The sequence below is a fragment of the Phocoena sinus genome, chromosome 2 (genome assembly GCF_008692025.1).
Source record: "Phocoena sinus isolate mPhoSin1 chromosome 2, mPhoSin1.pri, whole genome shotgun sequence".
Classification (NCBI taxonomy): Eukaryota; Metazoa; Chordata; class Mammalia; order Artiodactyla; family Phocoenidae; genus Phocoena; species Phocoena sinus.
In genome coordinates, this window is record NC_045764.1 from 129164965 (window position 1) to 129192625 (window position 27661).

General features: G+C 38.2%; 1 protein-coding gene across 5 annotated transcripts in view; it reads left to right on the top strand.

Annotated features, from left to right (window-relative positions):
- FRMD6 (FERM domain containing 6) overlaps positions 1-27661 on the top strand; it is an 80330-nt gene that overhangs the window by 23646 nt on the left and 29023 nt on the right. For 4 of the 5 annotated variants that reach the window (XM_032623710.1, XM_032623709.1, XM_032623706.1 and 1 more), the window contains exons 2-3: positions 21009-21253; positions 26895-26985. In XM_032623710.1, the coding sequence (XP_032479601.1) occupies positions 21155-21253; positions 26895-26985 (190 nt within the window). In that variant the 5' untranslated portion in view covers positions 21009-21154. The remainder of the gene's footprint in view (positions 1-21008; positions 21254-26894; positions 26986-27661) is intronic. The other variant, XM_032623708.1, reaches the window with a different exon arrangement.

Below are 27661 nucleotides of genomic sequence, written 5' to 3' on the forward strand. Positions count from 1 at the left end.
GGTGGGACTAATGGCGGACTCTGGGAGGGCTGACGCCAAGGAGTACTTCCTAGAACTTCTGCTGCCAGTGTCCTTGTCCTCATGGTGAGACAGAGCCACCCCCAACCTGTGCAGGAGACCCTCCAACACTAGCAGGTAGGTCTGGTTCAGTCTCCTGTGGGGTCACTGCTCCTTCCCCTGGGTCCCGATGTGTGTGCCCTTCAAGAGTGGAGTCTCTGTTTCCCCCAGTCCTGCCAAAGTCCTGCAGTCAAATCCCAGTAGCCTTCAAAGTCTGATTCTCTAGGAATTCCTCCTCCCGTTTCCAGGCCCCCAGGTTGTGAAGCCTGATGTGGGCCTCAGAACCTTCACTCCAGTGGGTGGACTCCTGTGGTATAATTGTTCCCCAGTTTGTGAGTCATGCACCCACTGGTTATGGGATTTGGTCTTATTGTGATTGTGCCCCTCCTGCCATCTCATTGCAGCTTCTCCTTTGTCTTTGGAGGTGGGGTATCTTTTTTGGTGAGTTCCAGTGTCTTCCTGTCGATGATTGTTCAGCAGTTAGTTGTGATTCCAGTGCTCTCGCAGGAGGAAGTGAGGGCACGTCCTTCTACTCTGCCATCTCGAACCTGTTCTAGTAAAGGGAAATTAAAGATTTTTTGAAATGATTGCACATCATATATTTAAAGGTGAGACATCGGTTGCCTGATTTCTCTTTAGAACTTCGTAATTTTTAAATTGCAATAAAGAACACTCTGAAGCTTGAATAAAATAGTGCTAATGTTTTATGGAAGTGCATCTACCATATGCTCTCCTGCAGGAAGTTTTACTTACATGTGGACTTTGGAGAAGCAACCTAATTTAGCATGAGAACATCTGCAGTTCATTCTTTCATTCAACAATCATTTATGTGCCAAGCAGTTTGCTAGAAATTCAGTGATGAACAATGCACGGACCTGTCCTCTAGAAGTTAGAGCCTGGTTGATGAGGGGAGACAGACAAACAAATGAACAGTTATACCATGTGACAAGTGAAATACTACCAATTAAAAACTCTGCTATTGCAATTTTTAACAAGAAATTTTCTGTCTCTCCAGAATTCTTGCTGGATGGTAACCTTTGATAAACATAAAAGGCCAACCTTTGTTTTTACTTAGTATCCTTTAAAATTATAGTCTATTTCCAAATCACCGTGACTTCCTACATTTTAATTCTAAGGTCTGATTTAAACTTTTTGAAGCCATGGATTTAGCCAGTTTATCTAATGTATTGTTTCACTTTTGTTTATGTTCTGCGTCATGCAGTGAAGGGTTTGAGGTGATGTATTACTTAACATGTAAGGCACTTTAATGAACATGTAGATTCACTAAAATTTTTTTAAATCAGCATTTTTTAATGATATGAATTACATACAATAGGAATACACTTCACAAATTTTAAGTAGATAATTTGATGACTTTTGACAAATGTATATAATCATGTTACCAGTGTCACAATCAAGATACAGATCATTTTTGTCCTGCCAAAAAGTTTTTTACAGCCACCTTTTAGCCTCTCCCCCACCACCACTTCCTCTCTTCTCTGCCTTTCCCCCTTACCTCCCCATCCCTGACAACTACTCATCTTTAGTTTTGCCTTTTATATAATTTCATATAAATGGAATCATATGGCATCTAGTTGTTTCTGCCTTGCCTTTATATCTGACTTCTTTCACTTAGCAAAATGCTTTTCGGATTCATCCATTTTGTTGCATGTATCAGTAGTTCCTTTTTATTGTTGGGTATTATTCAGTTGTTACAATACGTTTATTCATTCATCTGTTATTAATGGATATTTGGATTGTTTCCAGTTTGGACCTGTTATGAATGAAGTTACTATGAACATTCATGTGTAAGTCTTTGGTGACTATCATTTCATTTCTCTAGGGCAAATATCTAAGAATGAGATACCTGAGGTGCGTGGTAAATGAATTTAATTTTATGAGAAATTGTCAGACTGTTTTCCAAGGTGACTGTATCATTTAACATTCCCACCAGCGGTGTCTAAGAGTTCTGGTTGCTCCAAATTCTCAGCAAGACTTGGTATTCAGTCTTTTTAATTTTAACCATTCTTGTGAGTGTGTAGTGGTATCTCACTATGGTTTTTGTTTACACTTTCCTAATGACTAATAATGTGGAGTATCATTTCAAATGCTCATTTGTGCTTTGTGTATCTTCTTTGGAGAAGTGACTATTTAAATCTTTCAGCCATATTTTTAAGAGAGTTGTCTTCTGTTAGTTATAAGAGCTACTTATGTATTCTGGATTTAAGTTTTTAATCAGAGAAGTATTTTTAAAATAGTTTTCTCAGTCTGAGGGTCACCTTATCATTTTTATGTGATTTTCAAAGCAGAATTTTTACTTATAAAGAAGTTCAATTTATATTTTAATGTGTCATGGTTTTTTGTGCCCTAAAAAACCCAAGATCACAGAGATCTTCTTCTAGAAGTTTCTGTAAGTTTTATAGTTTTAGCTTTTACATTTGGATCTGTGATCCTTTTAAAGTAATTTTTATATATGCGTTGAGGTCGTTTTTTTCCTTAAGGATATCTAATTATTCCAGCACCACTTATTGAGAGTTCATTCTCTCACTGAATTGCCTTGGCGCCTTTGTCAAAAATCAAATGACTTTTTATGTATGGCTCAATTTCTGGACTATTTGTCCTATTCCATTGATCTATATGTCTGTCTGTAGGCCAATATTATACTATTTTGATTACTGTTCGTATGCCTTATAATAAGGCTGACAGTCAGCTAGTAAGTCCTCCAACTTTGAATGTGAGTAGTGAGAGCAGACATCCTTGCCTTGTTTCCAATATTAGGGGAAAACCATTCAGTCTTTCACCATTAAGTGTAATATTAGCTGTAAACTTTTCATAAACTGTCATGACTTTTTACGCTCTTAGAGCAAATAATTTCCACATTGTAGACAGATTAATTCAATTGGAAGATGTTTTTGAAAGACTCTTTAGAGGGAATTTCAGGATTTTATCTCCTGAATTCCCTGAGACTTTTACTGAAGTTGCAAAGCCAGTAGATAACTTACAACTTTCCAAATCTTATATCTGAAAAAGAATTCTCATCCAGCTTTCCATAGAAAGCCCATGACTAGGACCAACACCATGTTTTCTTAATTCACTCTTCCAAATGAGAAAGTCATGAAGGGAAAGAGGCACTTGTCTCCTAATGACTTTTTGAACAGTTGAATAGTTTTGCCTCTGGATCTAAGATGAGATGATTCCAAGGCAATTGTTGGCAAAATATAGCCTTTTTTTGGTAGGGTTAAGGGAGTAAAATGGCAGTGATGCACTACTGGTTTTACACAACTGTCTCGTCAGGAGTGATGGCTGAGACCTTGGAATAGGCTGCTCATCTGGTTTCTCCAGGACAAAAGTCTGTAGGTCAGCCTCAGAACTAGTTGCCATTCCAGCATGATTAGAGCCATATAAAAAATTCAGTCCTGAGCAGAGGTAGGGTGGTTTCTGTTTTTTGTTTGTTTGATTGGTTTCCTTGTTTGTTTTTAACTCTATAACCTTCAAGGCTGAGCTGTGGTTCCATTTTTCATGGAGGATTAACCCTGTTAGTGTAGGGCAAGGTGTAATTCTGGTCTCCTTCCTCCACACCCTTTAAAAACCATACTTGAAGTCTTTCTCACAGCATTAGAGGATGATTACTGTTAAGAAGGAATGCTCTCTTTTGGCAATGTGCAGGGGGAATGCACAGCACAGAACCAGAAAATCCAATGAACAGGTAGGTCAAATGGGCTATTTAGTGACTTACTGTTGGGTTTTGTTGACTTCACACACCAAGGAGCCCAGAGGTTCACTGTTAAGTGACTTTTATATCTATTCCCTTTGAAATATGTGGGTAATAATTGAGTAGACCTTGGTTTTTATCTTATTTCAAAACCCTAGTTGAGAAGAGTTCCAGAAATAAGGCCTGTGTATTGGTATATGGGAAATAGAATGTTAGTACATAGGTAAGTACCACTGGAAAATCAGATTTCACACTTGATAGAACTGGCAAATTCATGGTAGTTGTCTTCCAGAAGCTAAGGGAATTAAACACTGGATGGCAGGTAGAGGAGAGCCAGCTTCTGATTGACAATTCCCTCGGGAAAAACCTAAGGCCGCAGCCCTGGCTCCCAGTGAAGTTCCCCATAGCAGTCTTAACAGTCTTGGATTCATGTTTCTCCAGAATGGCACAAGCCACTTCTCTCTCCTTAGAGTAGATTGGCTAATGATTTGGTGATGCCCCAGAGGAATGGGGGGGGGGGTGGAAGTGGGTGGCGAGATGTTTTTAAAGTTTAGATTGTTAGTCTCTGGTTAATGGTAACTGAAAGCTTTGTTAGGAATGAGTGTCTTTTAATGTGTTGGAGATGTATCCCTGCATGACAATAGCAATGGTAAATATTTTGTAAAGCTATAATAAAGAAGTCATACATATATCTAAAAAAGACAAAAACTAATTCAAAAAGATACATGCACCCCAATGTTCATAGCAGCACTATTTACAATAGCCAAGCCATGGAAGCAACCTATAAGAATCCATTGACAGATGAATGGATAAAGAAGATGTAGTATACACACACACACAATGGAATATTACTCAGCCATAAAAAAGAATGAGATAATGCCTTTTGCAGCAACATGGATGGACCTAGAGATTATCATACTAAGTGAAGTAAGTCAGACAGAAAGAAAAATATCATATAATATCAATTATATGTGGAATCTAAAAAATACGGTACAAATAACTTATTTACAAAGCAGAAACAGATTCACAGACATAGGAAACGAAACCATGGTTACCGAAGGGGAAAGGGGAGGGATAAATTAGGAGTTTGGGATTAATAGATACACACTATTATATATAAAATAGATAAACAACAAGGATTTACTATATAGCAATGGGAAGTATATTCAATATCTTATAATAACCTATACTGGAAAAGAATATATATATAAAAATAACTGAATCGCTTTGTCATACACCTGCAACTATCACAAAATGGTAAATCAACTATAGTACTTCAGTTTAAAAAAAAGAAGCCATGGGCTTCCCTGGTGGCACAGTGGTTGAGAGTCCGCCTGCCGATGCAGGGGACACGGGTTCGTGCCCCGGTCCGGGAAGATCCCACATGCCGCGGAGCGGCTGGGCCCGTGAGCCATGGCCGCTGAGCCTGTGCGTCCGGAGCCTGTGCTCCGCAATGGGAGAGGCCACAACAGTGAGAGGCCCGCGTAACGCTAAAAAAAAAAAGAAGCCATATATAAAACAAACATGCATCATTTCCCTTAAGGATTTTTCAACTGTAAATCAGAGTTCTAAGGAGGGTTTTTAATGATTAAAATAATCATTGTTTTTCTCTTTTTAAATTGATATTTTCAGATGCCTTTTATATTTATGTGATAGTTTTGTTTCTAACTTACATATTCACAGCAAAACCCCTAAAGGAATGTTAAATAAGATTTTGTAACACTATAAAGCCGTGTTAGAATGTCCAGAGGAATCTTTTACTTGAAAGTCTGTAGATTGTGCTTTTGATCTTTTACTGTAGAGGGCGCCTGGCCCTGTGAGTCTCACTTCACACCATTCTGCACGTTTGACACATGCACAGTATGTGTACGTGTGTGAGGGTGTGTCCAGGTAATGCTCATTTGGGTGTGTCCGGTTAAAACAATTTCAGCCCATAATTTTTATGTATAAGTGTAAAAATTGGATTCTTAGCATTTCAAAGTCTTTTTCTGGCTTCATAAACTTTTTTTTTTTACATATAATTCTACAACTATTAGGATAAAAGGCAGGTTTTACTAGCATTTGGGTATGTTTACTTTAGTGAATCATTTTAACATGTTTCTTAACTTTCTATTTAAATATATGAACTTTGAAAAGAGACTAGTTTAAACTAAATTGTTTTCTACCCATGGGAGTTTTTGAATAGAACTTACAGAAGAAAAATTCTGGAAGGAAAACACACCAGCTGCCTAAAACTACCTGGTATCATCTTGGCCCAGTCATTCTAAGTGTCAGTTTCTTAACCTATTAAGGATTTGGACTGAACCATCTTGAATATCTGATTCAGTGGTAAGGTTTTCATTTGATTGTACTTTATTGCATTACTTTTTCGCTTAGTAGTAGATAGAAACCCATGCATAATCCACTGTCGACTTAAAGGAAAACACACTACATGAGAGTTGTGAGTTTAAGTTTTATTCAGTTAAGTTTTATTCTCACTGGGGACTATATATAACCCAGGAAATAGCCACTCAGTAGCTCTGAGTTAACTGCTCTGAAGAGGTAGGCGAGGAGCCAGTATGTATATGAATTTTGGGGCTAGGAAATACAGATAGTCAAGCATACATCTTGGTAAAAGATTACTACAATCACAAAGAACAGATATCACAAGTTAATGAGTCTAGTGCTTTTCTATGTATGGGAAGATGCAAGAAGCTGGGGTCTTTGAAATTCTTCCTGAGATTTGCATCTAACTATCTAGGAGCTTGTTTATCTAAAGCACGGAATGGCTCATCCTGTTTTTTCATCCTGAATTCCTTTCAAGATGCATTGTTGGTTAGCGACTACGTGGGTTTTGACTTAACCCTTGTATAACTGGTTGTTACGTATCTTTTTAAAGTTTAATCGGTGGTGTGTGATTATTCACAGCATTTTAACATCAGTACCTCCGACTTTAACTTTTCTAAATTGCGAAATACACACATAGAAGAGTGTTTATAATGTCTATGTGCATTTTAAACAGTAATAGTTATAAAAGAACACCATTGTATTTACCACGAAGCTTAAGAAAAAGACTGTTTTGTAGCACCTTTGAAGTCCCTGACCCTTTCCTGAAGACATTCCCTACCTCAGCCTCCCCCACCACTCAGTACCACTATTACAATTTTGAGGTTAATTGTTCATTTGCCTTTCTTTATAGTCTCACCGCATATCTATGTATCCCTAAATGAATCATTGTTTGGTTGCCCGTTTTTGAACTTGCTATTCTTAGAAAAGAATCATAGCATATATAGTCTTCTGCAACTTGGCTTTTTTTGTTCAACACTGTTTTTGAGATTCATACTTGTTAATGTGTAGCTGTAGTTCATTAATGTTCAGTGCTGAATTGTGTTAATGTACCGTACTTTATTTACCTATTCTACTGCCAGTGGGCTTTTGCATTTCCAGCTTGTATGTTTATTTCATTCTTGTTATTAAGAACCATTTCATGACATGTAAAATCCTTTTTCAGTGTTATAAGAAAGCTAGCAGCTTCTCAAATGCTTAATTCAATCTTTAAAGAGCTCCATATACTACCACCAGATAATGAGAATTTCACAGCAAAATTATTATCTAGAAAGCTGCAGTTCTGTGTCAGAGGGAATTGAATGCATCTACCATGAATGAAGGAATCAGAGATTTCATTGTGGAAATTAGAAGCAGATGCTTCTAAGTTGGAGGATTTTCCCTGAGAACAGCACTTTTTGTTGGCGATGTCATGCTAGAAATTCATCTTGGTTGAAAGGAATTTTTGCCCTAGTTGCTAAACCGATATGACTTTTGAATACAGATGGCTATGAAAAAATGAAGTTTCGGTGGTTTAAAATTTATGAATTTTTACGATTGCCTTTGTTCTTCTTGTTGGTTGCTTATCTAGCATCTGCCTTCATCTCCCAACTTCCCATGTTTTTGTTTTGATGTCCATGTACTTCAGGGGAAGTTGATCCCATCTCTAGCTCTGGAGGTGGGCCCTGGGAGGCTTCAGCTAATCTAACTATTCCATGCCCCGGCCCAGTGATAGGGGGCTTGTAGCCTAAGACATCCAGTCAGAGTATCAATACTCTTGTTTGCCTCTACATTCTGGTTGATTTGGCTACTCTGAGAGATGCCAGCCCTGAAGTGGAGCGATTCCAAGGTGCCAGGAGGAAACTAGGTCCTGGATGACATGTTAAACTACTACATCAAACCAGCCACAAGCTTACCCATCCTACTTCTAGGCTTCCAGTTACTTTAATTTTTATAAATTCCCCTTATATCATTTAACTAGTTTAACTATCAGTAGTTAACACTTACATAGTGTCTACCATATGCCTTATAACTCCCATTAAAGTAGATACAGTTATTATTTCCATTCTAAAGATATGGAAGCTTAGATGTAGCAAGGTGAAGGGACTTGTCCAAGGTCACACAGCTAGTAAATAGTCAAAGAGTCCAACCCAGGCAATGTGGCTTCAGAGTCCAAGTTCAATTTGGATATCTTGGGTACTTGCAACTTAGTGCATCCCAACCAATGTTTCTTTATATATGTTTGCTTAACCTGATACGCATGGAGAAAGTTGGCTTAACCTGATACACATGGAGACTTTCCTAAAAACTGTACTTTGTTGACAGTATTGACATTATGTTTGTCCACTAAATTTAAAGACAAGAAAAAAGGTGCCTTCTTTCACCTATAATTAACATACAGAAGATATTCAGGAAGCTGTGACCAATACTGACTCCCATTGCTGGGGTGAGGGCAGTGCTTCTTAAAGAAGCTAATTTTAATCTTAATTGCTAGGGAATTCATTCACATTTCTGGTGACTTTCTAAATAATTTAGTCAACATACCTTACTGGGTGCCTGTTACAGACCCAGTACTACTCCAGGCATTAGAAACACAGAGATGCTGGCAGAGCCTATCCTTGAGGAGGTTCCAGTGTTATCTGGGGAGACAGACTTGCTAACAAGTACAAAGGTGATAAAAGTGCAGCTTTTTTCCTCAGCTGCCTACTCATGTGGAGACGTGCTTCACAGACCAGTGTCTTGAGTTTTCCAGAGAGAATGAAGATTCTTTGCTTTTGTTCTTTTGGAGGTGGGTAGAATAATAGGCAAGGGAGGATATTATAGGCAGAGGAAACACCATGGTCAAAAGCATGGAAATATGAGAGCAAAACTTGTTCAGGGAACCATAAGGAAAAGAATTTCAGTAATATAAAACGTGAGTTGGAGAATGGCCACACTGAGGAAGGAGGGGACCTGATGGTGAAAGTTTGCTGTGCCTCACAGTTCAGATGCGATCCTGTGGAGGTGCTGTGGCCCTGAAGAATGTGAGCTGGGGTGTGATATGCAAGATCGGATGTACAGTTTAATGAGGTCACCCTGGCAGCATTGCGGGGGTGGTAGATTTAAAGAATGAGACAAGACAGAACATTTAGAAATCCAAGTGAGAACACAGTGAGGAGGTATGGCAGGGGAGAAAGCCACTGGGATGATAGACTAGACAGAAGGAAGGGTTTTTTTTTCCTTACTAAGGTTATTTTTTAAATGTATATATAGCAACTAAATCTATCCCAACCTTTCAACCATTGAGGATCACTTGTTATCCTTCTCTCCCACCTTCCTTGGCTTTAGATTTGGAAAAATTGTCTATCAAGATAAATTTAAGTCATTTGTTTTCACTTTTTTAATCTGGCAGGTAAAACTAATTGTGCTATGAAAAGAAGCACTTAAAATGATATTAAAGTTACTTAAGTGAATGCTCTTTTAACTTCCCTTGAGATGTCACCATGGGTACATATGCCAATTTTATTAGACTTTTTGAAATATTTAAAATAACTCTGAAGATTCCCATTACTTCTTTTATGAACTCCAGGAGGGAAGCCACTGTAATTGTTGATTAAAAGAATTATGCTTATAACTATTCTGTTTAGGGAGAGTATACCAGAATGGTGCTTTGCAGAAATATGTTTTTAATCTCAAGTGGTGGTTTTATTTCCCCAGGTATCACTGTTATCATTACCCTTTGCTTTGCCTCTATAATTGAGTGAATAAAGTGAGTATGGTCATAGAAAATAATGTCAAAGAAAGGGAAAATTCAAAGGTCTGGGAGTCAGAATACCACAGTGTGCAAAACCATTGCCAGAGCTAGAGGAGGTGATTGGTTGCATTAACTTAGAACACAACTTTGAGAAAAATGACCCACTGTATGATGTCCTGATGAGCCAGAAGCCTCTCAGGGTACTGAAGAAAGTGCCTTAAGATGCAGGGGAGCTCTAAGTCCTGATGTCATCCATCTGGCCTTTGCTGGGGCAGGGGGGTGGGCAGGCCTCTCTCCTGCCTCCCCTCCCGGGGCCTTAACTGTGTCGCTTTCCACCCTTGCAGTTCTTCCTTCTTCTCCCAACCGCATACAAGTCATTCCTTTCCCTCCATGAAATTGGCCTGAATGCTGCACTCTGCTCAGGTCTCAGTCTTTTCTCAAATCCCGCAACCATTATGTGACCATGCAGTTTAGCATTTAACTTAAAATACAATTGTATTGCTTTCTACTGTTAATTTCAGCTCTTCAGAGAGATTATAAGGTCTCTAAGGGCCAGAATTTAGAAATGATATGAGAGACAAAAAGTAGTAAACTTTAACAGTGTTATAGGACTCAAATGCCAGTTGGCTTATGATTGATTGTTCATGGACTAACAGAATACTTGCAATCTTTTTCTTTCTTTTTTTTCTCCCTACCTCTTAGATTTAGAGGCTTTCTTTATTCCTGCAAGTTCTGTTCTAAAAACATACAGTGAAACAGGGTAATTTTTGGCTGTAGTGGGTATTTGTGATTTGGGGGGAATGTACTCAGTAAATGGTGGGGGTTTTTTTTGCGGTACGCGGGCCTCTCACTGTTGTGGCCTCTCCCGTTGTGGAGCACAGGCTCCGGACACGCAGGCTCAGCGGCCGTGGCTCACAGGCCCAGCCACTCCGCAGCATGGGGGATCTTCCCGGACCGGGGCACGAACCCGTGTCCCCTGCATCGGCAGATGGACTCTCAACCACTGCGCCACCAGGGAAGCCCGGTGTTTTTTATTATTGATGTTATTTTTGAAATAAAATAGTTTACTAATCCATTGCTGTTGTTAGACTATTTAGATTTTTTTTTCCAGTTTTTACTCTGATGGATAATGGTTCCTTAAGTACCTTTGATCAAAAGTGTGGTGCTCTGTTTGAATTATTTCCTTCTTATACATTTCCCAAGGTTGGCTCACTGGGTCGAAAGGTATGAACATTTTTATGCTTCCTACTAGAGTCATGTTGGTCACAGTGATTTACAATGCTAACTACAGCTTATGAGTACATCCATTTCACTCATTTTTCTCCTTATTGCAATACAAAGCTTCCTTGCCTACCTTTCTTATATTCTCCCTTGTCTATAGCCAAGGACTAGCCATATAATTTTATTCATTAATGATAAGCATTACTTGGCACCAGTTCAAGTCCACTTTAATTGGAAGGTTCTTTTCCATTCCCAGCCTCAAGGTGCAGCAAATCTCATTGGTTAAATACAAAAATGAAATAATTTATTAGCTACTAACAGGAGAAAAATACTGTGTCTTGCAAAACTCAAGATATGATTAATGACAGAATAGATAGATTAGAACCAACACATATTACCAAAAAGCAATTCCTCCACTTGCTTTCCATGATAGGAAGTCAGTAACATTACCTAGTAGTAAATGAGTAACCCAATTAATAATCTTCCCAACAATTCCATTTCAGAGGTGAAAAAAATGGACACAAGGAAGTGAAGAGACTTGCCCAAGGGCATCCAAGTGGCAGGTGTCATAGATGGCATCCAAATCGGAGCAGTCAGGCTACAGAGTCCAAGCTTAAGCAGCACATTATATTGCCTTTTTCCTGACTTAAACTTTCCATTGACTCAATAGCTACATTTCACGTGTAGTTATCACTTGTATTATATGTACATATTTACATACATATGCTATTTATGTAAAAATATATACGTATACTTACATATTTAAAATAAATACATATATTTACATACCTGCAAACTTTTCATACAATAACTATATATTATAATAACCGCATTTCAAGTGACATACACAGCCACTTACATAGTGTGTATAGTGTAATAATGTTACAGTCAGGCTATAGTCTATACTAGATTGCATTTGGTAATTAACTTGATGATTTTCCCCTTACCAACTTTTGCACAATTGCTACAACTATACTATAAACTGACCAATTCCAAAATTATGTATCAACGATGCTTTCTAGCTATTTTGTTTGCAGAAAAAGCATTTTTTTGCAGCTACTGTAATTTATTATAAGTGGAAAACATAATAAAAGCATATTCAGCACAATTCCGTAAAAACACAGTGGTCTTTAATAAGAGAGGATTATTCACCCACAAATTAGTATTCCAGATAAGATATTCTCTTGTTGCTGAAAATTACTGTTATGAATTAATTGCCCTGTATACTTTGTTTGCCTTGAATAAATTTATGCATTATACCCATAAATCACTTGCTGTATGTAATGATCTTAGAGAATGATGGTATCTGACCAGCAACTCAACCACCTAAACTTTTCATCGACTCAGATTTTTTTCCTGCTTCTCAGGTCTTCTCTGCTAATGGTGAATATTCACCAAAGAGAATATTCTCCTTTGTTTTAGAATCGAGAAAAACTTTAAAACTTAGGGCAATGTTTTTTTCAAGTAAATATTGACGTGGGTAGCCAGTGATAGTAGGCATTCAGTGAATTAATGAATGAATGTATCAAGCAGTATATCAGCTTGTTTGGATGGGCTGTATTCAAAAAGACTCATTCAGTTGCAAGTGGCAGAATTAGCTGAAGAGAACGAATAATTTATTCACTCACTTATGGAAATTCCTAGGGGTAGTTTCTGGCTTCAGACACAGCTGGTTGTAGCAGCTCAAATGATGTAACGAGGATGCTTTCTGAGCTTCTCTTTCATCTGTGATGTCTTCCTTCTTCAGGAAAGTTCTTACCATATAAAGATGATTGCCAGCAGCTCCAGGCTCATATCATTCTCACAAATAGCAATCCAAAGAGAGGAGCAGCCCTCTCCATTTGTATACTTTTTTATGGAGGAATTCTGGCCTTGAGTTATATGTTCTTCCTTTAGACCAAGCACCGTGACTGAAGATGACATACCCAGTTTGGCCAGCCTTGAGTCACATCCCTACCATTCCAGAGTAGAGTATACACTGTGATTGATAGCTCCACTGGAAATATCTGGGATGGGAGAGGGACACTCCCCAGTGGAGAGATGGTACCAAGCAGATGAAAACAGATGTTTTTTTACATTCTATCCTTTAGTCAACAAGCACACACATTTGAACCTATACACTCATACATACTTTCTCTTTTTCAATACATAAAATTTCAGAGGAATTACCACCTTATATAATACAGCTGTCCCATTTACAACCAACAGTAGACTTAACTTCCCCACCCTAAATAGACATCCCAAAGTTTAGCCCTGATGCTGCCTCTGGCTCTAAGCTCTAGATCTCTAGGTGATATGTATTTTTGTCAATCAGTTGTAGATGTGTCTTCTCATGAGCTGGCAACTCATGACGGTTATTTTAATGAGCATCCCCCCAACAACCTGATATCTAGTACTTTATGTCCATTGTCTCATTTAATCTGACCAATAATCCTAGTAGGCCAGTAGTACGTATTTTACAGATGAAGAGTCAGGCTCACAGATTAGGTTCCTTGCCCGAGTTCATACAGCTCTTATTGTAGAATCTAGGTAGGATTCAGGTTTGTCTGATTGGGGAGGTTAAGTCTGTCTTCTTAATCAGTATTCTGTCCATGTTGTCTCTAAACGTCTGATGTTCAGCCGTATGGGAGGTGATCTTCAGCTTTTCAGTCCCTCCTTTATCTACTAGAACAATGGTTAGAGGTGGGAAAGAGACAGCAACAAAAGAGTCTGATGTTCTTTCCAGAGGGTTTGGCTCCAGATAGCTGATAGATGTCAGCTACTTTCTTTTTCAGATAAAACAGTAACTGCAAAAGAGTCCATAAAGTGTACAATTTACTTACTCTTTTTTAAAAAAAAATTTATTTATTTTTTATTTTTGGCCGTGTTGGGTCTTAGTTGCTGCGTGCGGGCTTTCTCTAGTTGGCGGCGAGTGGGGGGCCACTCTTTGTTGCGGTGTGCAGGATTATCATTGTGGTGGCTTCTCTTGTTACGGAGCACGGGCCCTAGGCATGCAGGATTCAGTAGTTGTGGCACGCAGGCTCAGTAGTTTTGGCTCACGGGCTCTAGAGTGCAAGCGCAGTAGTTGTGATGCACAGGCTTAGTTGCTCCGCGGCATGTGGGATTTTCCTTGGCCAGGGATCGAACCCGTGTCCCCTGTATTGGCAGGCGGATTTTTAACCACTGTGCCACCAGGGGAGCCCTACTTACTCATAAAATTATATGAGGAAAATAATTCTGTGGATCCAAAATGACCCTTGTAAGCAAATGACTCGTACTTAAGAAAGAAAGTATTCTCGTAATACAGAGAGCATACAGGCAAATTGAAAATCAGGTATCATTTGTTTCGAGGTCAGTTTTTATATTTCTAGATACTGGGCTCAAAATATAGGACTCGGGCTTCCCTGGTGGCGCAGTGGTTGAGAGTCCGCCTGCCGATGCAGGGGACACGGGTTCATGCCCCGGTCCGGAAAGATCCCACATGCCGCGGAGCGGCTGGGTCCGTGAGCCATGGCCACTGAGCCTGCGCGTCCAGAGCCTGTGCTCCGCAACGGGAGAGGCCACAACAGTGAGAGGCCCGTGTACCAAAAAAAAAAAAATAATAATAATAGGACTCACCAGCAACAAGTACCTGGTAATAATGAAAGTCTACTTACATGAGAAGCTTGGCAATATACTCCATTAAAAATTGAAGTTTCGGGCTTCCCTAGTGGCGCAGTGGTTGAGAGTCCGCCTACCGATGCAGGGGACACGGGTTCGTGCCCTGGTCCGGGAGGATCCCACGTGCTGCGGAGCGGCTGGGCCCATGAGCCATGGCCGCTGAGCCTGCTCGTCCGGAGCCTATGCTCTGCAACGGGAGAGGCCGCAACAGTGAGAGGCCCGCGTATGGCAAAAAAAAGAAAAAGAAAATAATAAATTGAAGTTTCAAGAAGGCTAAACTTCAAAGTGGTTCTGAAGGTAGAGGCCATTAGACATTCAAGACGTTGAAAAATTTGACTTCAAGGTTCAATCCAGATTTCTGAGTTTGGAACTTAGTTGCTGACCTTTAGTTGGAAAATGTTTATTTGGTAAGAATTATACTACTACTTAAAAAATATCTGGATGGTAAAAGTAGCCCATAGTGACTCAATAAGGAAACTTGTCCTCAACAGTTGGTTCTCAACAATGGGTGATTTTGCCCGCAAGTTGACATTTGGCAATGTCTGGTGATATTTTGTGTTGTCACAACTGGGGGGTGGGGGGATTCTCCCTACATTTAGTGAGTAGAGACTAGAGATGCTGCTGAACATCCTGTAATGCACAGGACAGCCCCTCACTACAATGAGTATTTGGCCCCATAATGTCAGTAGTGCCAAGGTTAAGAAACCCTGCTGTATAATCTTCCTTGTCCACGGACATGTGTGTAGTAAGCCATGTAACCCACTTTTAATGAGCATGTACTATATGCCTGCCATTGGAGATTAAAAATACACACACACACTCTCACACACACATACACACATAGCTAGTGACCCTGCTCTAAGAAGATCTGAATAGAGGAGATAGACAAGAAGAATAACAACTACAAGTTACTGAGTCATCCATGAGGCAGAACTTTGACGGAGTATGAACTAGTCCAGGGTCAGCTCAGGTTCAAGAGAAGGAGAAACAGATCCCGCCTCTCCATGGGAAGCATGGCAAAGAGTTTTCAGTTTTGTTTGATATACCATAAGGACTAACCATCAGCACTTGGCACATAGTAAGTAAATGTTAGCTATCATTAGTGCTATTATTTTACCTTTTCTGAAGAGTAAGTGAGCTTTGGCATTTACTGTCCCTCTACTTGGAAAACTCTTTCCTGGGATGGATGGATGGATGAATGAAAGGAAATAAGGAAGGAAAGGAGGAAGGGAGGGAGGGAATAAATTACATCCCTCTCTTAGTTCTGGTATCTGCTAAAACATCAACTTGTCAGAGATGCTTCCCCTGGTTACCGTGTGTGACATAGCAGTCCACACTACCACATTATCTTCATCAACTCTCTTACCTACTCTGGGTTTATTTTTCTTCATAGTACATGTCACCATCTACGTTATATTGTCTGTCTCCATTAGAGTGGAACATTTGTTTTGTTTTTTGCTGTGTACTCAGCACTCACAACAACACGTGACACATAGTAGGTGTTTAATGCATATATGCTGAATGAATAAGTGAACAACAACAAGCCAACTAATTTTACCAAAGGCATTTTGGTATCACTTTTAGGATACCATTCATTAAAAGACCATGTCCTTTTTTTCCAAAATGATCTTAGCTACAGTATTCATATACCTAATGCTGTCATCTGTTATGTCTTTTCATAAGAAACGCCCATTGGAGTCTGTGTGCTCTTGGCAAGCAGGGACAACGTCATCATCTTAAGCACCTTGGCCCTGTTATATCCCTAACTAGATGGTGAATTCATGGGTATAGGGGCACATCTTCTATTGCTTTTGTGTTCTGCTTTTCACCAAGTAAATACTACAGTGCTGTGTGTATAACTTGAGTTTCATTAATGTGTAGTGATTAAATTAAAAGATAGGGCTGTCTGCAATCCAGTTTTTCAAGATAATGTTTGCCTTAGTTTTGTTAGGTAATAGAGATTCCTTATTGACTGTGGAAATATGCCTATTAGCCTTGCTTGCATTATAGTAATTTTCTTATCAAATTAACCACCTGTTCACTTTTTTTAGGGCAACAATCTCAGAATTGAGAATCCTCCTTTGCCTCCATTCAAAGTGAGACTATACATATTGTATGGGTAGGAAGTTTCTGGTGACCTAGGGTTTTTTTTAATAAACTTTTAAACTTTAGAATACGTTTAGATATACAGGAATTACAAAGATAGCACAGAGTTCCTCTATAGCCCACAGGTACCCACTTTCCCTGTTGTTAACCTCTTACATGAGTGTGGAACATTTGTAATGAGCCAGCATTGATACATTATAATGAACTAAAGCCCATACTTTTATTCCAGGGTGACCCAGTTTTAAAGCCTACATCCAATAATTTCTAAAAAATGAAAATCAATATTGAATGTCCATACTAGGTGGTAGCTTCCTGATTCTTAAAAGAAATGAAGTAACTTTGTAACCAATGGGGCTTATCAGAAAGTAAGGAATTTACAATAATGTGGGTTTAAAATTCAAGTGGGGAAATCTTATAGCTTAACATTTTATTTGTAAGTTGGGTGTTTGTAAAGATGGCAGGATGGGGTTTGATCAGTATCTAAGCTGTTTTGTTGTTGTCTGGGAAATATGGTACTATAACATGGTTTGTTCTTCATAGATAATCTATCCCAAGATGGTTGAACAGACAAGGGCTGCCCTGGAGTAGGAAACGTGCCCTCCTGGGACTGAGTTGGGATTTAGCTTAGGATACAGAATAAGTAGCCAATGGCTCAGAGACTAAATTCTATGATTAAAATTAGTTTAAATTTAGTCGAATTCTTTCCCCCAGGACTCTCCAACTTAAGATTAAATCTTATACCGAAGCACATTAGAGATATGGGTATTTTGCTATTTCAGTGGAACCTTTTAATCAGCTTTAATGCAGGCCTGGGTAAAGTAAAATCTTAATACTATCTCTCTTTCAGGGCTTTTCTAGTTTGCTATCCTCAAAACAGAAAAAGGAGCAATGAAGCAGCACCGCTTCTTAAAGACTCTGCTTTTATAAAATTTTCTTCAATAATCCTCTTCTAGTCTTCTTTTTTAATACTGCACTATCTGAACCATAAACAAACTAGTAAATAAAAATCATATCCATGAAATTTTAAAATTATTTTAATGAGGCTCTGGAAACATCCCAAAACTCAGAAGGTATTTTTCTCTAGTTTATTTTTTAAATTCTAGAAATTAGGTCAGTAGAATTATCCCCCTTTAATTAGTTTAATTAGAAATGGAAAATTATATGAGTAACTCAATTTGTAGTATAAATTTGAATAATTATACTGAGATTAATATCATTTAAGGGTTTGAATTTAAACAAGTTACATTTAATCATAGCTTATAATTTCTTGAAAAGATTTTTTTTTTTTTTTTTTTTTGCGGTACGCGGGCCTCTCACCGCTGTGGCCTCTCCCGCTGCGGAGCACAGGCTCCGGACGCGCAGGCCCAGCGGCCATGGCTCACAGGCTCAACCGCTCCACGGCATGTGGGATCTTCCCAGACCGGTGCACGAACCCGTGTCCCATGCATCGGCAGGCGGACCCCCAACCACTGCGCCACCAGGGAAGCCCTTGAAAAGATTTTAATGTCAGAGAGGAGGCCTAAATGTTGGAATATATCAATTCATAGGGAAAAATTTTGCCATGAAATATAATATTTGACAATGAAATTGTTTCAGAACTGTATTTCTCAGGTGGTATGCCTGAGAATATTATTCTACAGGACCTTAATAGATTTTTCTTGCGGGGAAATATTCTGTGCCCAAGTAAGTTTGAGAATTATTAAGTTAAATTTAAGAAGTTGCCCGTAGGACTTCTCAGAGCCTTCAATGCTTTCTGAATTGCTAAGAGAGGTTATACAGGATATCCTGTTTCCTCACCTAGTTACATTTTTTAGGAGAACATTCTGAGTACACAAATTTGACCTGATTTAGGAATTCATACCTTTGAAAATGTTGAGGACTTTTTTTTTTTAGTTATAGTGATGATGTGTGCTATATTTCACATAGTTGCTTATCCCTAATTCTGTACCTCAAGATATTTTCCCAGTATCTTCTATGAAGGTGTTATATCCAACCCTCTGCTCAGCAACTTCTTTCTTTTAGCTAAAGTGTTGTTTCCATATGTGACTGCATATCAGAAATACTTGGGGAGCTTTTTTAAAAGATTAAGATTCCTGGGCCCTGAGCCTGGAGATTATGAGTCAGTAGCAATGTCACTGTGCTCAGGATTCTGTATTTATTACAAACACCTAGGTGATTCTGATGCAGCTGACACTGGTCCTCCAATTGGTGCGTTGGAACTATTAAACTAAAAGTGTGCGTTCTGCAGATTGACGATTGGATTTGGAGTGCAGTTAGTTTGTGGTCATAGAACACGTGGGCTAACCATCCCATACTGGAGAGAACTATAGCACTGACCTCTGGTGACCCTGTAGGGTGATGTACTGGCTACAACCTAATGTGAAACAATTGCTATTATGCTTTAAGAGAAGCAGAATACTCCTAAGGGGCTTTTGGTCACCTTCCTAATAAGGAAATACTTACTGTATATGTTTTTACTTAGTTTGAGTAGCTCCCTTGTGGATGGTATTTCATTCATGCTTTAAAAAGAAATACTAGTTTATATTTACTCATGGTGCCATCTAAGAATATATTCTGTCCCGTCTTCCTGCTGATAACAGATGGAAATTGAACCTTAAGCAAATAAGACTCATGTATGCTTTGATTTATGTCAGCAGTGATAATAGCTCTTCTATTAAAACTGTATGGTTATACTTTCTGCCTGGAAATTCCTACATATCCTACAAATGTAGCTGGAAAGGAACAATATAAATAATTACTAATGGTTTGACAGACAAATAGTCTTAACATACCTTGGTTGAATAGTGTTATATTAGCAATAATACATGAAACACTAGACACATTCATTAAATATAGAAAATATCCACCATTGTTTTAAAATTATTCTTCAAGGTCTTGCCAATGCAGTGAGACATGAAACAGAAATAAAAGTGTGATTATTGAAAATTGGAGATAAAGTCTTCATTGCTTGCAAACAGAATTCTATACACTGAAAATCTGAGAGAAGTTAAAAAATAAAATGACATGGTTTAATAAACTGATTACATATGAGAGGTATCCAAAATCCATGGCATACAAATATAGTTTATACAGTCATGTTATTTCTATGTATTAACTGGTTGGTGAAATAACATATAGAAAAATTAAGTTTGCATTGTCAGGTTAGAGAATCAGAAGAGAGAGCAGCACCATAAAAACTCAGGAAAAAAAAGTTGTAAAGAGGGCTTAACCTCAGTAAGTGTTGTACATAGAGAGATCAATCAAAATGAATCCTGTGGATTCTCTTGATGGTCCAGAGATCACTGGCTTCCTGTAGCAAAGCCATGCTGGTGAAGAGAAGGAAGTGGAAGCCAGACCTCAGTGGTTGAAGAAGGAATATAATGTAAGAGCCAGGACATTTATTTGAGTTTGATTGTAATGGAAGAAAAAAAGAAAGAGATTGATAATTTTGTTGTTGTTGCAATTTTGTCATTTTGTTTGTTTATTCCAGAACCCTTCATTTTCTCCCATGTGAGACTGGAAACTTCTCAAAGGCAGGCTTCTGCTTCTGTGAGCCCTGTAGTACACAGTACTGCCTTAAATGTAGAGGGTTTATGTTTAATTCATGACTGAATGAAAGTTTGTTTTTTAATATTTTATTTATTTTCCTTATTTTTTTTTTTTGGTTGCGTTGGGTCTTAGTTGCAGCCCACGGGATCTTCACTGAGACAGTTGGGGTCTTTCATTATGGCGCTCAGCCTTCTCTCTAGTTGTGTCCTGCAGGTTTTCTCTCTCTAGCTCTGGTGTGCCGGCTCCAGGGTGCGTGGGCTCTGTAGTTGAGGCACGCTGACTCCAGGGCACGTGGGCTCTGTAGTTTGCAGTACACGGGCTCTCTCGTTGAGGTGTGTGAGCTCAATAGTTGTGGCACGCAAGCTTAGTTGCCCTGCGGCATATGGGACGTTAGTTCCCTGACCAGGAATCGAACCTGCGTCCCCTGCGTTGGAAGGCAGATTCTTTACCACTGGACCCCCAGGGAAGTCCCTGAAAGTTTTAAAACACTTGATAGCGGGCAAAGCACAGAGTACGTTTCTGTGCATTCTCATTGATTAAGCGAGGGAGCCCTCACTGTGAGACGTGCTGTACCTGTGCCAACGAGACCAGTTGTGCTGCTGCTCCTCTCCTCATCTCTCTCCTCCTCTCTCTCCTCACCAACCTTACCGCCTTTATTCACAGCCTCCTTTTGGGCTTTTTTTACAGCTATGAAACCCACGTAGTCGAACGTCATGATGCTTCTTCTGTAGGGCGTGTGATGAGGAGCAGAGTTTGGCTTTGGAGTGCTCGGAACCAGAGGAATTGCCGAGGACTCGGAGCCCAGCCCTGATCCCTAGAGAGCCCGCAACACAATGAACAAATTGAACTTCCATAACAACAGAGTCATGCAAGACCGCCGGAGTGTGTGTATTTTCCTTCCCAACGATGAATCTCTGAACATCATCATAAATGTGAGTAGATCCCACTTTAGAAATGTCTAAATGATGATGTTCCCACCAGTGACCACATTCAAATTATGACTTGGCTAAGGATGAAATCATTACAGAATGAGACCATTAATAATGTGGGAGAATTGGGGTATTAAAGTGGTCTACACAGGTATAAACTTTGAATTATGGCTTAAGTTTAGCTGCTTTCAGCATTCTCTTGTCTGGTAAAATAAGAGAATTTTGGTTATTATATTATAGAAACATGAACACTTTGCTATTTTTAAACCTTTATTGAAATATAATTTTTATGGATATCTGAGTTTGCTTTTTAAATACTTTTGAGTTGTCACCTACACACGTGAAATGGCAATACATAATTGCTAGCTTTTTAACACGCGCTTGATCATTGTTTTAATAGTAACCTGTAGCCTAAGTCTAGCCAATTTCAAGAATAGGCTGTGTATTTGAGTACTGAACTGTTGCTTATGGTTCATGAGTCAGAGTTAACTCTTTCAGTTAACCTGGACATCGAGAAATATGATACTTTTTTGTATTTTTTACTTTTAAAGTTGGCTTATAATTTACTTACAGCGAAGTATAGGAATCTTCAGTGAGCAGCTCAGTGAATTTTTACAAGTGTATACATCCATGTAACCATCATCCAGCTTGAGATATAGTAGATTTCTAGTACGCCAGAAAGATCTTTTGTGATCCCTCCTAGTCAGTAATCTACACCCAAGGGTAATGACTATTCCCGCCTCTATCACCATGGAATAATTTTCTTGTTTCTGAACTTCATGCAGCTAAAATTATGTGATATGCTCACTTTTATATCTGGGTATATTTTATGTACTCAACATTTGGCCTGTGAAAGTCATCCATTCTATCACATGTGACAGTAATTCCGTTTTCATTATTGTATAATATTTCATTGTATGAATATGTCCAGTTTCTTTTCCAACTATTATTGATGGATATTGGGTTATTTTAAGTTTGGGGCTGTTACAAATGAAACTATTTGGAACATTTTATGTATATGCACATATGTATACATTTCTGAGTTTATACCCGACAGTGGATTGTGAATCATGAAGTACACATATGTTTAGCTTCGGTAGAGACTGCCAAACAGTTTTCTGTAACCACAATCATGCCTAGCATTTTTCAACCCCTCTCCCTATTATCAACTTCCATATTCTTTCACTGATTGTATTCTGATGGAATTAAGGGAAAAATTGCCTCAGTGCATGCCTTGAATTAGTTTTCTTTGCTATATGCAACTATATTTTTAACCCAATTGCTCTATAAAAGAATATTTCTAAATGTTATAATGAAGCTATATGACATTTAAATAGCTCCATTAAAAGTTTAAATAGGAAAAGGTTCTGCTTATTACCATAATTATTTTGGTTTTATTCTGTCAGTCACCACAGTTTCTTCACAGATTTACTAATGTAACCTTGTTTTTGCTCACAGGAATTGTCTGAGCATCAAACCTGCCTGTTGAATGAACTTTATCAATCTGTTAGGCAGAATTTCTATTGATTAGCTACATTTCTACTCAGGGTACCTGAAGTTGTTTTGGTTTCGTGAAGTGATAGGCTGTTATTTTTGGCAACATTATCATTCTTTGTCAGTATGGGCACTGTCAGAATATATCAAAATGTAATTTACATGTATACATGAATATGCTATTTGAGTTCTTTTATACAGTTATATAAAAAGATCAATTAAATTTTTTAAATATACATAAATGTAAGCATAAGCACTTAAGAAACTTCTCTCCATTCCACTTCTTCTGTCTTTTCATCTGGTGGAATGTGTATACATGTGTTCATGTGTGTGTATGCACATATACAGGATATGGGGCAAAACCTTACTGATCTCAGGTAAGTTAGAAGGAAGACTAATCTGACTTCATGAGGAATACTAGGAGCTGACTATAATTTTCTAAGAAATTAATTTGCACTAAAATCTTAGCTGAGGAAGATAATTACAGAGAACAGACTGGCAGATAGCCAGTCCATTCGTTCCTGTAGATCAATGATTTTACAACTTGATGTCCATCAGAATTACCTGGAGAGCTTGTTAAATACCCAAACTATTGGACTCCACTCCTTGGAGATGCTGATTTAGTAAGTCTAGGGTAGGGTGGGGGATGTAGGTGGAAATCTGTACTTCACAATTTACTCTGCAACCTTGGGCAAGTTAGTTTTTTGGCTTCGGTTTCCTCTTCTATAAAGTGGGGATAATCTTACTCTCCTCACAGGGACATTGTGAGGATATAAAGACATAACATGAATAAATGCTTATTACAGTGCCTGGTACCTGGGAATTGCCCAGTGAATGAGCACTTAATAGAGGAGCACTTGTTTTCATTTCTTTGAGCTGTGTTCTCACTGTTAATGAAACTCAGATGTGGAGTCTGACTCCCACGTAGACCTGTTCTTATTCCAGGGTCCATAGATGGCCCTGCCATGTCCCGACTCCTCATTAGCAAGCAAGCTGTTGGACCAAAGGACGGGGAGGAGGAACTGGGTTAAGTAGTATGGAGTTCCCTCCTCGCTAGAAAGCCAACTCAGGGCTGCCAAAGGCCTGTCGTGTTCTACAAAGTGTTATTTTTGTCTTTGGAAAATAGCAGCTGATATTTGTAGAGTTGTGGTAGAACAAATTAACTGTAACAAAACTATTTCATTAATGGTCTCATTTTTTAAATCATTTCTCAACATTTTTTTTAAACAAAGAAAGTTTGTTCCCTGACAAATGTAGTTGATAGAATGTTGCCTTTCTGCATGTGGGGTAAATTTAGTGTTTTGGTCATTTTTAATTCTCCATGAGTTGAACTAATAGGGACTGTTCTAAATGATTTTAATCATCAGGTAATAAATATGGGAACTTGGAAATTTTTGGAAATCAAATGATGGTAAATGTAGGAGCCACAAAATTTTTGAGTGATATAAATTATGGGTAAGAGGTTACACCTCTTCACTGAGAAGAGAGTGAACAGTTCTTTTTCTGGAGCATATTTTAAACATTCTTGCTCAATATCAAACCATTGACATTGAGAATCAAGTGCTGTTTTTATTAGAAAGTTCCAAATAGAGTATATTTTTAGATAATGCTTTCATTCTTATTCTTAATACCTCATATTCTATGGCACTTTTTAAAGTTCCCATTGCTCCTGAAGATTAAAGAACTTGAAAAATTTCACAATCAGCTAAAATGTAGCCTTAAAGACTCATAATATGCAAATGCAAAAAACTCAAGCTTGTTTTCACAGCAGGTAAGACTTCAGAGCCACAACCTTACTTAATTACAGTTTTTAAACAAGAACATTGTTATTTCCTTAATAGTTGTTAAAGAGCTTTATCAGTTAGGCTCCAAATACTTGATTTAAACTAGCGGAACAATAATAATTATATAGGGTGTGGTGGGGGAAATGCACAGCATTATTTGAACAGCAGTTACACAAAGTTACAACATAGTTCATTTTGCATACACCGTGTGGTTTGGAATTTTTCTTTTAACGTTTTATCACGTTTTACCCAGAGTGCTTTGATTTTTTTTTTTTTATTATATTTTTAAAATTTATTTATTTATTTTTGGCTGTGTTGGGTCTTCGTTGCTGTGTGCGGGCTTTTTCTAGTTCGAGCGGGGGCTACTCTTCATTGTGGTGTGCGGGCTTCTCATTGCGGTGGCTTCTCTTGTTGTGGAGCACAGGCTCTAGGCACGCGGGCTTCAGTAGTTGTGGCACGTGGGCTCAGTAGTTGTGGCTCACGGCCTCTAGAGCGCAGGCTCAGTAGTTGTGGCACACGGGCTTAGTTGCTCTGCAGCATGTGGGATCTTCCCAGACCAGGGCTCAAACCCATGTCCTCTGCATTGGCAGGCAGATTCTTAACCACTGCGCCACAAGGGAAGTCCCACGACATTTCAAATCTAAAGATTAAAGAAGTCCTAGACTATATGACATCTGAAGTCTCAAATTTGTAGTATCTAATTCAATTTTATTTAACATTAGACACTTCTTCCATTACTTTATCATTTTCTTTATTTAAGCTTATTTGTAAAGTGGAATCACAGTAATATAGAACTCAAATCCAAAGTCTTTTTAGTGAACGAAGATGATACTGATTTCCTATTGGCAAATGTCTTCCCCCAGTGGTGTTGGTGGATGCGTATTGATACATTTTCCCTAAATTCTTACATGGCACATTACTAAGTGATCTGCTCAGTGGGTCAGAGAGTAGTCTGTAGTCATGGAACAGAAGGAAGGTGAGGGGCCCACAGGAAAATCAGATCCCTGGCTTTTCTTCATCAGACATTTACTGAGTGCCTGCTGTATATCCTGAATATAAAATAAGACACTATCCCAGCTTCACTGAGTTCCTGTAACTTCTAAAGCAGCCTAAGTGGTACTCTCTAGCCTTACATAAATACTTTTTGCACTTTCTAGTGGATAAGGTGCTTCAGATTATTTGCCATTTAACAGTGAATGTGGAAAAGAGCTGTAAACCTATTTTTCTTACTCCAGTCGACATTGTCACCATTTTGAATTGTTTGGCTTTCAATTGTCAAGAGATCTCAACATGGTTTTATTTTCTGAGTCTGAGTTACATATTAAGGTATGATAAGAAGTCATTAATTCAGAGTTAACTAATTTAGAATTTGTAATCATTAAAACTGTAACTGTCATCATTGTTAAAGAAAGAAGTTGCAAGTTAATATTACAAATACGAGGGGAAATGCCACATAATATATGTTCCTAGACTGATAAACTGTCATGTTGCACATATTTTATTAATATACATATACAAAAATATTGTAATACAAAATGAGCAAAGGTGTGAGTTGCTGCCTTTGCCACTACTAGCTACATGACTGCAAGCTGTCTGGCTTTTCTTTTCTACTTCTATCAGATGAAGAAATTGACCCACGTGGTCTCTTAGTGTCAGTCCCAATACTAATAAGCTTTAGTGGTTCTGAATTCAACAAGGCAGACCCATTAGAATTATTGTCTCCCAAAACACTTCATTAAACATTTGAAAAGTCATTAGAACTGTATCTTTTAAAGACTGTTATCGTTCAACATGTGACTTTTCAGAATAACTTAACCCCAGAGTTCCTAATTAATATGGTTTTATTATGTTTGAATTATACTAGGACTCAGAAAAAGAACCTGGTTTAGGTACTTACAAGATGTGTCAATTATTAAAGTAAATAAAAGCTAGGTATTCACTCATTGTGCAGTATGTGAGCATTTTGTTTAGACCATCAAGAGGAAAACTTTCTTTGTAAAGATACTTGCCAAATTAATAATTTTGATAATCTGATTAGGCTATTTGGGGTTCCTTCTGAAATACATATTTATCATGCACCACGGCTATAGAGTAAGGCCTTGTCCATGTATCCTGAGATTTATGAGTCTTGTACAAGATTGCAGTGGTACTTTATTAGCAGGTTGTAGAAATTTGAATTGTGATCATTATTATTGAAACACAGCTGCAGATTAAGGTGATTTCCGTAAACCAACTGTCGTTTTGCTAGTGTCAGCTTGTCCCTTCAAGGCATGTATTTAGGATGCATTACATTGCCTGATTGTGGCTCACTGTCTGGACTTGGCTGAATTGTTATCTTAAACGTGTGTTTGTCTTTTTTCCTATAGGTTAAAATTCTGTGTCACCAGTTGCTGGTCCAGGTGTGTGACCTACTCAGGCTAAAGGACTGTCACCTCTTTGGACTCAGTGTTATACAAAGTAAGTCTCAATCCCATCTCTGATGGAGTTAGCCAACTGTCCCTGAGGAAATGACATTTTATAGCTGTAACTTAAATTGAGCATATTGTTATGTAATTATGATTGTCAAAATACCCATAAACTGATCATGAGTTTTAATCTAGTACTCATATTTTAACATGAGTACTGTTCTGTATTTCTTACAAGTTTAGAATTTTAGGTCATGAATTTATTATGGTTTGAACTTAAAAATTTGTTCCTCTTTAGGAGTCTGGGTTTTATGTGTTTGCTCTTTTATGTTTTAATGAACTAAGATTGATTTTTGTTTCTTTGCACTCAGGGAGCAGCTGGCGCTAGTAGGAAATTGGATGTTTTTGTAATTTAATTTGTTTTATAATTTTTAACATTAAAAGACATTTAGACATAATAAAACTGACTTTCCTCTATTCAGCTTCTCTTGCTGTTGAATATATAGTATAACAAAGTGATCTATTAATTTACTCTTATTTTCTGTTTTTCCTTCCTTGCTCCTTCTCTTTTTTCCAGTCAGAACACATGACTTAGAGAAATGGGATCAGTTTCTTCTGTATACTTTATGTGGAAAAGATTTTCAAGCAAAGGGCTCCATATAAGCTTTCTCTGCCAATAACACCTTAGTTAGAGTTAAGTTCCCAGGGTTTAAGTGCAGCCATTCCTT